We start from the raw sequence: 12,308 nt of genomic DNA, 5'->3' as shown, positions 1-12,308 counted from the left end.
TGAAACCGAGTGAGTCGCCGCGCTTCACGGGAATATGTTAAACGTGCACGCCACTCGCCGAATTATGGGTTTAGGCTCGAGTCGAGACTGGCAAGTGCAGTACCATACGTGCCATAGGATAGAGTAATAGTGTAGTGGGGAGTGGTGTTGACCTTTAGCCCCCTGATTTGCTTTTGCTCCCGATTGGCCCCGGTGGGGTGCTTCATAGTTCTGGGGTGGTCTTCTGCGAGGATCGCATCCGAGCCCGAATGCAGGATGGTATCGTAACTCCCAGGTTCTTCGCTCGGGAAGGTGATGTTTAGTCGGCTGATCACCGGTTGTCTTACTCCAAGATGGGTCCAGGTGTAACACTCTGCAGAGTTAAAACTATACGTATAGCTGCGTCCTTGGTCATGGACAACTCTGTGACATCACAACTCTCCATTGTTTTAGGATATCTCTACCTCCCCCGTTTTAGCTATATATGAGTGTGGTGAGCCGCAATTGCAGTCAGGGAGAGGAGAAGTTGCTCCCTTCTGCCTTTTGGATCTGGCTATAATTGTTGAGATGCGAAGGGAGGGAGCTTTCGCATCGACCCTAGCATGGAGATAGGATGTTGGTGATATGGACCCTGTCGAGACGAGTGTACTCGATGTGTTGACAGATTGGGATGATGGATATGGAGTTTTATTCTTTATGCTTGTTGCTGCATAGGAAACCTAAGCCTACTTCTTGACTACTTTTGAATACTAGAATTATGCCACTTAAAGCTTGCATACGGATGGTGATGTGGACCTGTCCTATTCCTTGGGGACAGTTAGTGAGTGTGCATGTATGAAATTGGAAAGGAAGACCGATCACGATGAATTCACGAAGGAAGGGTTGCGTTGTTCCGCTCAAGGATGCCTATGGTGAAAATCGGAGACGAAGACTTGAAGGCCTAGCTTCCGCTGCATATGAGTTTTGTTTGTTATTTAGCCCAAGGGCATGTACGGTATTCGTATTCCGAGTTGATTCGGATGTAAATCTCGAATTTTGTGATCTGATTTTGGAAATAATATTATACTGAAATGAGTTTTGTACGTGATAGCTACTGATCCAGGGACTATCACAATATCAAAGGGTACAGAGAGTCGGATTCTCGTAAATAAAAATCCCGTTCATAAATATACATCCATCTGTAGATATGTGCAGAATATCTGCAACGAAATTGTGGCTCGGGTGTATTAAAAAGGACGTGAAAAAATTGAAAGAAAAAAAGGTGAAAAAGAAAACCTAAAAAACTAGCCGCCGCTCGGCAGTGTAAACGCGGCACGCGCAAGAGGACAGCACCCGCATAGACAAGCCACGCACGCCACCGCATCCCCGCCGTCCGACGAGCGGCCGACGCTCCGGATCTCCCGTGACGGCAACGGGCCCAGCCCAGGACCCGAGCACCCCACGTTCCGCCTCCGCGTCCGCGCGACTCGACGACACGAGCCGACGCGCATCAAGGCCGCCAGCCAGCCAGGAGGCAACCCTCCCTCCCCCCGCTCCCACCGTTTCTACTTGGCCTCCCCGTCGCCCCCCTCCCCCTCTTCCCCCGCCGCCTGCGCTTGACTTGACCCGCGCCCCTCCTCCTCGTCGTCGTCGGGGAGAGCACCTCGGGCCGCGTCGCGTCGACGTAGACCACCGCCGTCGACGCTGCCCCGCTCCTCCCGCGGCTCCTCCTGCCGCGTCGAGCATTGGGGATCTCGCGGCTGGTTTGTTTGGAGCCGCCGACGCCTGCCCCGGGGACCAAACCCTAGCCGCCGACTCCGCCGCCGCCGCCGGAGGGAGCTTGGACTGCGGGCAGCCGGTACCGGAGGTGGTAAGCCCTTCAGCGCCCTGTTCTGTGCTGCGCGATGGTTGTGAATTTTTCTCGCCGGTTTTGATTGGCTATAGGCTTAGGCGTCCGTGCGTCTTGTTTGCTGCGGCACTCTGGTTTGTAGGGAGACGGAACCGCCGTCCGCCATGGGTAGTGCGCGTCAGGGAGATTCTGGATGATGCGATTGGTTGATTTGGTGTTTGATTGATCCTACGGGTTGCTGGAAATGAAGGATGTTGCTTCTTGTTGTTAATATGTTGCTGTGGATAGATGTAGTTACAAGAACGAGAGCACTGTAGAATGGATGTTTTGACATGCCGCACAGGGCTCAGAGTGATTGTCTGGGTAATTGTTTGTTTGACAATGTTGCGGATATTGAATGGGATGCCACGAGAACTGGCTACTCAACCAGCTCCGTCGTTAGGGTGGGGTAACAGGTTAGCTGTACAATCCGGGCTAACCCTAGCTATTTTTGTCCTGCCTGCGCCACTGCTTTTAGGAGCGTTACATTACATGAAACCGATGCTTTTGTTGTTGTACTATTTGATGTAACCCTTTTTCTTTTGTCGTTAATATAGATAGCATTTATGGATAGATCATTGCTGAGCTTCTGTCCTCATATGCGCCGGTTTCTGTTTTAACCGCCTGTTATTAATTCCTCCAGTTAATCATGATATTGGATTTGTTTCCGTTAGCTTTGTTTCCTTCCTCCTTCATAGATTATGTTCTGTTTACCGTTATATGAATTGATTGTCACGTGACTTCGTGCTCACCAGTTATTAATTCCTCCAGTTAATCATGATATTGGATTTGTTTCCGTTAGCTTTGTTTTCTTCCTCCTTCATTGATTATGTTGTGTTTACCGTTATATGAATTGATTGTCACGTGTGTTCGTGCTCACCGGTTATTAATTCTTCCAGTTAATCATGATCTTGGATTTGTTTCCGTTAGCTTTGTTACCTTCCTCCTTCATTGATTACGTTCTGATTACCGTTGAATTAATATTCCAGGATGTCATTTCGCTGATTGAAAGCACTCTGTGGTTTAATGATGAACCAGTAATTAAGAGGGCAATCATTTGACTACAAGCTGTACGTGGCTGTGGAGTTCTTACTTCGAAGAGAATTATTCATGCTAGTCGGTAAAAGGAAGGCAGAGATCTTTCTTGCTTTACCCAAGTGAAGACATGCCCAAAACACCTCCAGTTGAAGCAAGCAAGAACATTGAATTGCAGAAACAATCTGCACCAAACTTAGCAGTGACAAATGGACATGCTAGTACGAAGGGAGTGGTCAATGGAGAACGCCCTATCAAGGATGTGAAACGCACTAGCACTTGGATCTGCAAAAATCTAGCATGTAAAGCTGCTAGACCATCAGAAGATTCCTTCTGCAAGAGGTGCTCATGTTGTATTTGTCACAAGTTTGATGACAACAAGGATCCTAGTCTATGGTTAGTTTGTTCATCTGAAAATGACAGCAAGAATTGCTGTGGCTCTTCTTGCCATATTGAATGTGCTTTCCGACACAAAAGGGTAGGCTGCTTTGATCTGGAGCAAATTATACATCTCGATGGGAGTTATTCTTGTGCTTCATGTGGAAAGATTTCTGGAATACTAGGGTAAGCACAGTTTCTCGTTAATTTTCTAAGTCTCAGTATTCGCATTGTTGTTTTGGCTTGGTTTGTTCTCCTGTTTCTATCATGATATCCTTTTATGAAATTTAGAAACATAATGGACTTGCTTTAGATTATATAGATAGATAGATGCGTCGTCCATGATATGCCTTTAATAACTTATATGAAACATCAGACAAATGCAGTTCGATTCTTTTAATTCTTCTGCATGTGAACTGGCTGGCTCCTCCGTAGTGACAAAATTAATGTGCATAAAGTCCGAAACCATTTTAGAAATGTGGTGTATTTTCTTTACCTTTGACAGAAATTTCACTCCTCCTGTCAGTAGATAAATAATTATGTCAAAACCATTTTACAACATGCAATATTCAAGTCAACTAGGTTACTAGGATCCGATTCATCTTTGCAGTGGGCATACAAGTCCTGTTGGGCTATTCCTTAAGTGTATATAACATATTTTCTAGATGCAATGGTCTCTTGTTGTTAAAAGTTGTAAATGTACATTTTGGATGAACAAACCTAAAAGGATGGATTGCCTTTTCAAAATTTTATTTTTTTGGAGCATGGAATTGTTTGATTGCCCAAACAGTGTATCAAATGCCAGCTCTTCTAAATTTTGACATACGGTTTTTTATTGAAATCAAGCATTCAATGTCAAAGTTGCGGTATTAATTTGCTTATAGATACAGTATTTACTTGGGGCATTATTGGAACACCTGCTGTGGCTTTTGGTCATTCATGATAGACTTGTTTGATTAACTTGTTTATTAATCTTTGTAGCAGATATTGGAAAAGGCAATTAGTAATTGGCAAAGATGCTCGCCGAGTTGATAATCTATGCCAACGCATTTATTTGAGCTATAGGCTATTGGAGGGAACTAGCCATTTTAAAGAACTGCATGCCATTGTCGAAGATGCAAAAGCAAGATTGGAAAGTGAGGTCGGCCCACTTGATGGAATGTCAGCAAAGAATGCACGTGGTATTGTAAGCAGGTTCTCAGCTGGTATTGATGTGCAGAAACTATGCTCTACAGCAATTCAAAGAGCTGATGAGTGGTTGAGTTCTCCTGACCTGCATCTTCGAGGTAATGATCATCCTTTTATAAAATATTTAGCATCATGGTTTTGGTGTCGCTGCAGAAGGCTTATGCACTTCTTTCTTTGCAGATTCATTACCTGCTGCCTGTAGATTCAAATTTGTGGACATAACACCTTCTTCACTTGTTGTCATTTTAAAAGAAACCTCGTCATCTGACACAATCAAAGGTTATCAGCTATGGTACTGGAATAGCAGAGAGCAACCAAGTGCGGAAAAGCCTGTTATTGTGCCCAAAGATGAAAGGAAAATATTGGTTTTTAACCTTTCCCCATGCACAGAGTATTCTTTCAGAGTTATATCATTCACTGAGGATGGGGTACTTGGCCATTCAGAATCCAGGTGTCGTACCAATAGCAAGGAGATATTTTTCAAGCGTGCCACACAGAATGCAGGAGGCACGCATACACAAAAAAGAGACAGGAGCCAGTCTTTTAAGTCAACTGGATTCAGTATTCAAGGTCTTTGGAAGAGGATGCAGGAGACTTGGGGCGAAGAAGGCTCTTTTGAAGGGTTGTGTGAAGACACACATGAAGGTTCATGGAGCAGAAGTGCCACAGACACAGAGTTATCTGGTGCTTGTCGCAAACTTCATTTCAACGCGTCTTCTGTTCCTGACCTAAACGTTGGGGTGCCTGTGGCCATGGACTACACCACTGCGAAGCATTATCATTCAAAGAAGGGACTTGTAAGATCAAATGACAGTGGTGACTCTGAAACGTGTGCAGTTGGCCGGAGTGCAGAACCACCTGCTGTTGAATCTCGGCCAGTAGGCAAGGTGAATAGCGCACACATTGATAGATGTGAGCAGAATGGTGCTTCTGCTATTTGCCATAAAAAACAGCTTTCTGGAACGACAAGGCAGTTGGATGGGGATTATGAGCATTGTGTGAAGGTAATTAGGCAGCTGGAGTGTGATGGACACATTGAGAATGGTTTCAGGATGAAGTTCTTGACTTGGTATAGTCTAAGATCGACAGACCAGGAGCGTAGGGCTGTGACCACATTCATCAAGACACTAAGTGAAGAACCAAGCAGCCTGGCTGAGCAGCTCATCGATTCTTTCGGGGAAATCATAAACTGCAAGAAGGCGAGAACCGGTTACTGCAACAAGCTATGGCATTAGGATAAAAGGATGAGAGTTCAAGATATTGCTAACTCGCTGATTATCCGATTTTTTCCCCAGATCAGTGCAGTAAAATCTAGTTTACTCCACCAATTTGACAGCAACAAAAAGGAGCGTTGGCAAAACTAGAAAATTATTTTAGGCAGCAAATAGCTTGCACTAGAATAATTCTTTTTCCATCAGGAAGTAGTGGAAACTTATTTTTCATTGGGTTACTGGGTGGGTCCTGGAATTGTTGTAGAATGTTCTCTTGTTGTCTGTTGTGGCTCCATGGATAAATTTTTGGAGATGGTTCGTTGACTAGTCTGGCCATTATCGTAAATGGAATTCAATTGGTGTAAATCTTGTCCTTTTATCGTTTCATGTCGCATTTACAGTACGGAGTGTGCTTACCACTCGATAGTGGTTCGAAGAGTGTTTTTCCCACATCTGCTGCTAATGTCGTTGAATTTGTTAACTTGGCGCTGACGGTCAAGAAAGTAGACGAGTGGCAACGGGGGAGCGAAGGGAGAAACAGAAATTATATTCCCTTTTTTTGTTGGCGTTGGCATGTGCCCTTGATGATTTTATCCCGTAATAATTTGTTTTCTAAACAGTGCTATACGCTAATACACACAAAGTCACATTTTATTTTATTTTATTTTCACTCGAACGTAGTACCATATGCTTCAACTGGTAAGTTTCAAACCCACAATTAGGCTACGATTTTAATAATTACGGGATACTAGTCGGGACAGCAAGCAAAGTTCAGATTACATGAGGCCACAGCACAGCAGAGAATAATGGCCGACGACCTTGCTCGAGGCGGTGCGAAAATACAACACCGCGCCGAACCCTCCCGGCGCCGGCACGGTGCTGAAGATCACCGGCAACGGTGTCGCCACGATTAGCGCCAGCACCGACAGCAACAGCGTGCAAGTTTTTGTTCACAACAAAAATATCAAAACAAATACGGTCCCAAAATGGCCACACAAGAAGAATTTCACATTTGCGAGACCTTCAGGGATCTCATGACGAGCAGGTGCCTGAACTTTAGTTCAGGGTGACATTGCTAGAAATAAGATAGCGATAACACCCTACAGTTTCTGATCATCAGCTGGCATCAGATAATTTGCTTTGATTGCCTCATTGGGGTCGAACAGAGCCATTAGCTCCAGCCTCCAGCCCTCCAGTGTCCAGAGCACATCCTTGGGTACATTTCAGTGCAGGCATGGATCCTCAGTGAGTGAAGCTCGCCAATTGACATCGCCATGGATTCCCAGATACGACGGGTGCGAGGAAAGGCCGGGGCTTGGGAGCTCCAATGGAGGGAGGGCGGCCGACGCGAGAAGGTAGAGTAAGGCGCTGGGAATCACAGTTAAGCGCTGCGCATCCAGGTCCCCGACCGAGCTTGTGAATGATGCGCCCGTCCGTCTCCGGCGCAAGGCGGTGGCGGACAGGATGGGATGGGAGCCGTCCGTCCCGCGTAGCCTCCCGCCGCTGGCCTGTCCTCCGCCGAAGCCGGTGAAGAGATGGAGGGAGCTTGAGGTGGTCTCCTTCCGGACGGGAGCCCCGCGGGCTCGCCATCAAAGCCGGCCGTGGACCGCCGGGCGCCGGCGGCGGGAGCCGGGAGGGAGGGGGAGCTGTTTTTGAAATTAGCCCCCAGTAGGGATCGCGATCCAATATTACATAAAACCCCTTTATCTGATGTAAAACCCCCTATCTGGATCGCGATTAATAATCGCGATCCGAATATTTGCAATAACCTCCCTAGTTGGATCGCGATTAATAGTCGCGATCCCAATATTTACAGTAAACCCCCTGAGTTGGATGCCATTTCTCAGATTCGTCCCTCAGGTGCGCCTGCTTCCTCCGGCGATGGCTTCCGCGGCATGGATACGCCCGAGATCCGCGCCTGCACCTTCTCTTGGCCCTTCGCCAGACCCTCCATGCTCCGCGCCCTCATCCCCTTCTCCGCCCCTGGACGTCGAGAGTCTCCGACTCCGCCGCCGTCTGTGTGGGACCGCGCCATGGCAGCTCGACTGGAATCGCGCCGCCGGCGTGCTTTCCCGACTGCCGGCAGGAGAACCTCGCCCTCGCGCGTCATGACTCAGGAGGCGCCCACCGCCACTGCACCGAACCCTCCCGGCGGCACGAAGCCAGCCGTGTGTGCACCGACCACAACAGCATGGGGAAGGCCGCGGGCACGGCGGCCAGCGCCTTGGCCAACGCCGCGGCCGCCGCCGCCGCCGACCGTGGCCGCTATAGTCGTTGCTGCCATGAGGCCCCTCATGTAGATCAAAGCATCCTACTCCGGACGGCGGCCATATTCTTCTCCAACGATCAACAAGCTACAGATGATCAAGTAGCCATAGCCTAGTCCGTGGAGCCAAAAGTTGTACGCATGCTCTCATTAGGCTGTCGTTTTTTTCCTTCTTTTTTTACATTTTGAATGCATAAATTGTCTCTGTTATGCTTAAGTTAAGGCACACTAAAGTATTCGAGAATTCGGATAAAAGTTTCACACCGTGAAAAACTTTCAGACAATTTCTCAAGTTCATCGTCGTACGAATGAGATACATCCTCACAGAAGACACAGAAAGAAGAGACCTTCAAATATACCTATGTGCAAGTTTTTGTTCACATAAAAAAAATATCAAAATAAATTTGGTCTCAAAATGACCGCAGAACAAGAATATCACATTTCCGAGGAATCTCGATATATTTAGTTGCTCAACATTGAACTCTAGCCAGAAACATTCGGCAGCTTCTCCTCCGCTTTTTCAAGTCATGCTGCATTCTGGCCTAGATGTGACTAGGAGGCTAGAACACCATTGGCAATCTCTGCCCCTCATCCAGGTGAAGCACATTTTCAGGCTACCATGACAACTGGAACCCAAGTATTGTCTGAAACTTGCAGCAAACGTTCAAACATCATGGAAACCACGCTTATTCTTCTAGCTCCTCGAGATCTCCACTGGACAAAAACATGTGCAATACAGGCCCTTAAAGAACCTGGATTGACAACCATCCACGCTGGCATTCGTCCATCACACATCAGCGTATCAGTCACTGTCCCAACTTTCGTCGGTATTTTTCTTCGTTTTACCAATACTGTCACCGTGTTTAAAGTCGTCATTGCTGCCCTCGTCGCTACTGCTGTGGAAATTTGGGAAATTCACCTTTGGGGCTCTTGAGTTCGTTTCTCCCCCTTTATAATCTGAATCCCACAAGTCATCATCTTCAGTGCCTAGCCCATCATCATTACTGTCTCTGAATGTAGTGCTATCAGAAGCAGCTAATGAATTTCCTGGGGTCCAATTAGAACTTCTGAATCCCCCAGGAATAGAATTCTGCCTGCCACTGGATCTGCTCTTCTCATTCCTCGTACTTTTGAATCGTTGAGGATGGTCATCAGGCGCACCACTATCATTGTTGAATCCAAGAAAATTATCCGTGTCATCACCAGAGTCCCATTCTTCACCGGAAGCATCAATCTCACTATCATCATCCCACTTCCTTGCACCTGATGTTCTTTTGTTGTTATCTCTCCTATATCTTCCCTGGCCTCTATCCTGAACATCTGAGTTGTCATATCTACTATTGAAAGCCCTCCTCTCACCCACTTCTCCCCTAGGAACAAAATCCTCCCTGCCACTGGATCTGCTCTTCCCATTCCTCATGCTTTCAAATCGTCGAGGATGCTCATCAGGAGAATCTCTATCATTGTCGAAGCCCAGAACATTCCTGTCATCACCATCATCACCAGAGTCCCATTCCTCACCTGATGCCTCGACCTCGCTATCATCATCCCACCTCCTTGCATCTGATGTCCTTTTGTTGTTATTCTCTCTCCTATATCTTCCCTGCCCTCTATCCTCATAATCTGAGTTTTCATAACTTCTATTGAAACCCCTCCGCTCACCCACCTCATCTCTCTCCAAATACCGCATTCTTGAAGATTCTTCTTTCTCTGCTGCCTCTTCTTCCTCCCATTGCTTCTCTGCTGCACTTTCTATTTCTGAAATGAACCGGTCAAGCTCCTCCTGGTCACTATCTTCAGATGGTTGATCATGTGGTTCTTTTATTTCAGTAGTCCCAGCAGAATGGTCTGTATCCCCGCGGAAAACATAGGGAGTACCTTGCTGCTCATCTATGGCTCGGAAGAATGTAGAGGCAACACGTTGGATGCTGGCCATAGCAACTGGGTCCTCTGGATTGATACCCTTGCGACGGAGTTGTGTCTCTATTTTCTTGATGTTTAATTTCTGTGATTCAAGTGCTTGCTCAAATCTTGCCTTGAATAAAGCCTGCAAAAAGGGTATGTTATAAGTTATAACTACAATTGTTCAGTAACCAATTAGTCTTGCAAAGCTGGAGATAATCAGTTTGAAAGAAAAAGATACTCCATTGGAGTTAACCATATGCAACCTAAATAAACCAGTACTCAATAAGAATTGGTAAATGCCATAAAAATCATATGCATAATCCAAAGCAAGAGGAAAGTGGAATGGAAATAGCAGGGAAATGCTAACTGAGACAGACACATCAGTGTGGGACTGACCTTCCTTTTGGTAAGTGTGTTGAAAGGTATAAGGTTCTTCGGTTGACGGTAGTTTCTTCCTCGAAACATGATGATTGTTTTAGTGTTATGAATGTTGATCACTATTCCACCACTTAATCTTGTCAGCATTGCTGCCATTTCCTTAATTTTTTCCTTTGGAAAGTTGTCACAACAAACTTGCACTGTCTCATGGAATTTCCAATGCATATGCATGTTTTGAACAACACCTCCAAAGACTCCACGAACTCCAACAGGTACATAGTTTCTATTTCTGAATCCGATCTTCTTGTAAGCTTGTAGTTGCTCAGCTGTTAACAGCTCAGGATCATGACGAGGAGCTGGTAATTCTGGTAGCTCATACTTCTTGAGCTTTTGTAGAAGCAAAGCAACTTTTTTCTTGGCCTGTATAAAACTGGTATGGTAAGTCAACGACTTCATTACTAAATTAAAAAAGAAATAGGCCAAAGACTACGCTGTGGTTAGCTAGACCTTCACGATATATCTGGAAATTGTAACTTTTTAATAGGCGTGCAAACTCAGCAACTGAGTATTAAGTATCCAATCACTAGAAGAAACAAAACATATATTTGTGTTATTTGTTGACACTGATTTTTCTTCAAGCTTAAAAATAAAGCAAGCACGTTCACTATCAATCACCTTTATTCATTTAGACCATCATGAAAGCTTCAATGGGCTTCAAATACTATGGCATACTCACAACGAACATTACCACAGTTTTTAAAATTCTAAAGTCCTATAAACCATGGGAATCATAGAAGGCTTATGTACACATGCACCAGGGGTGGTTGTCTAAATCAAAACTTGCAATTGACAGGCACATATGTCAGTATTTTATTCCTATCTCCCAAGGCTGCTAATTTGATGCCTTCAGTTCCACAGAGCAAAACCCCAAACAATATAACTATATTAGCTATTTTCTGGGATGCGCATTTACATGTAGCCAAGCCTGATATGATAGCTTTTCTTAACATCCCACGACACATTCCGGATTCCTCTCCACAATTCATTAGCCAGCAAAACTTTCAGCACAAAACTACAGAAATTCAAAGAAGCGGATTACCCTGGGATTGACCAAGCATCCCTACTGCAACAGGAGCATTTGGCCGGCACCACCACCAACATGTACGAGGGAAGGGGAAATGGGAGAAATTTGGAGCCTCCTTACCCTGCGCAGGTTGTAGATGAGCTTCTCGTCCTCAGTCATGAGCTTCTTCCGGAGCTTGACGGCGCGGCGGAGCTCCCGCTGGGTGCGGCCCGTCTCCCTGGCCATCCGCTTCTCCACCTTGCTCCGCATGCTCCTCCCCTTGGTCGACATCGCCCGCCGCCACACGCCGTCTGCTCCTGCTCCCGACGCCAGCAACCACGCGGACGGCGTAGCCAAGTCCGCGGCCGCGGCCACCGCCTCCCCACTCGCGGCGAGGCGCCCGGAGCTGTCCCGCCGCAGAAGCACACGCACGTGTCAGAGATCGAGGGGAAGGAGGGAAGAACCGATGCTACTGGCACAAATCGAGGGGAGGGAAAGGGGGCGGGGCGCACCTGCGGCGGAGCGACGGCGATGCTGCCCGGAGGAGGCTCCGGAGAACCCACATGGCTGGCCCGCCGGCGCCCACGGTTCTGGAAGGTGCCGCCGCGGCGGAGGCGAGGTGGGTTTAGGAGGCGACGGCGGCGGCGCAGGGTGATAAACCCTGGGCTGTTGGTGGTGGGGACGGCGGGGGTCGGTTGGGCTGTGAGCGGCCTGAGGAAGCAGGAGGGGACGTCGGATGCGACGTGGTGGAGTTGAGCCGTCCGATCTGGCCGCTGAGGTCAACAGAGTGGCTGAAAATACAGGGCAGGTGGGCAGCAAATTAGCAACAGAGCAAACACACTTGAAAACAGATTAAAGAAAACACTAGAAAATACTCTGATTTGTTTTGTGATACATAATTTTTTTTACGTATCTAGATATATATCTAGGTGCATATCCAAATGCTATGTAGCTAGAAAAGCCAAAATGAATAGTAATTTAGGATGGAGGCAGTAGCAAGGTAGATCTGAATATGTCTGCAGCATGATACTCGGAACT

The 12,308-nt window shown here is 46.8% G+C and overlaps 2 protein-coding genes across 4 annotated transcripts; one reads left to right on the top strand and one right to left on the bottom strand.

The window, feature by feature from the left end:
• Positions 1-1,512: 1,512 nt before the first annotated feature.
• On the top strand, positions 1,513-6,037 carry LOC101755780 (VIN3-like protein 1). Of its 3 annotated transcripts, none has more exons than XM_004960423.3 (4): positions 1,513-1,825; positions 2,836-3,445; positions 4,241-4,545; positions 4,628-6,037. In XM_004960423.3, the coding sequence occupies exons 2-4, from the start codon at positions 3,012-3,014 to the stop codon at positions 5,680-5,682; spliced, it is 1,794 nt and encodes a 597-aa protein (XP_004960480.1). In that variant the 5' UTR covers positions 1,513-1,825; positions 2,836-3,011; the 3' UTR covers positions 5,683-6,037. The 3 variants fall into 3 exon arrangements, with proteins under 3 accessions (XP_004960480.1, XP_004960479.1, XP_004960481.1); XM_004960422.3 differs by having other exon boundaries at positions 1,513-1,828; XM_004960424.3 differs by having other exon boundaries at positions 1,514-1,828; positions 4,244-4,545.
• A 2,121-nt stretch (positions 6,038-8,158) lies between these two features.
• LOC101755372 (uncharacterized protein DDB_G0290685) lies at positions 8,159-11,942 on the bottom strand. The gene is made up of 4 exons (XM_004960421.3): positions 11,783-11,942; positions 11,412-11,676; positions 10,226-10,627; positions 8,159-9,971 (listed from the first exon to the last, which is right to left on the bottom strand). Exons 1-4 carry the CDS (start codon positions 11,833-11,835, stop codon positions 8,727-8,729), a joined length of 1,965 nt encoding a protein of 654 aa, XP_004960478.1. The 5' UTR covers positions 11,836-11,942; the 3' UTR covers positions 8,159-8,726.
• Positions 11,943-12,308: the final 366 nt, after the last annotated feature.

Source organism: Setaria italica, chromosome III (genome assembly GCF_000263155.2).
Source record: "Setaria italica strain Yugu1 chromosome III, Setaria_italica_v2.0, whole genome shotgun sequence".
Taxonomy (NCBI): Eukaryota; Viridiplantae; Streptophyta; class Magnoliopsida; order Poales; family Poaceae; genus Setaria; species Setaria italica.
The sequence above is the reverse complement of the archived record's forward strand: the minus strand, read 5'-3'. Positions and strand labels throughout refer to the sequence as shown.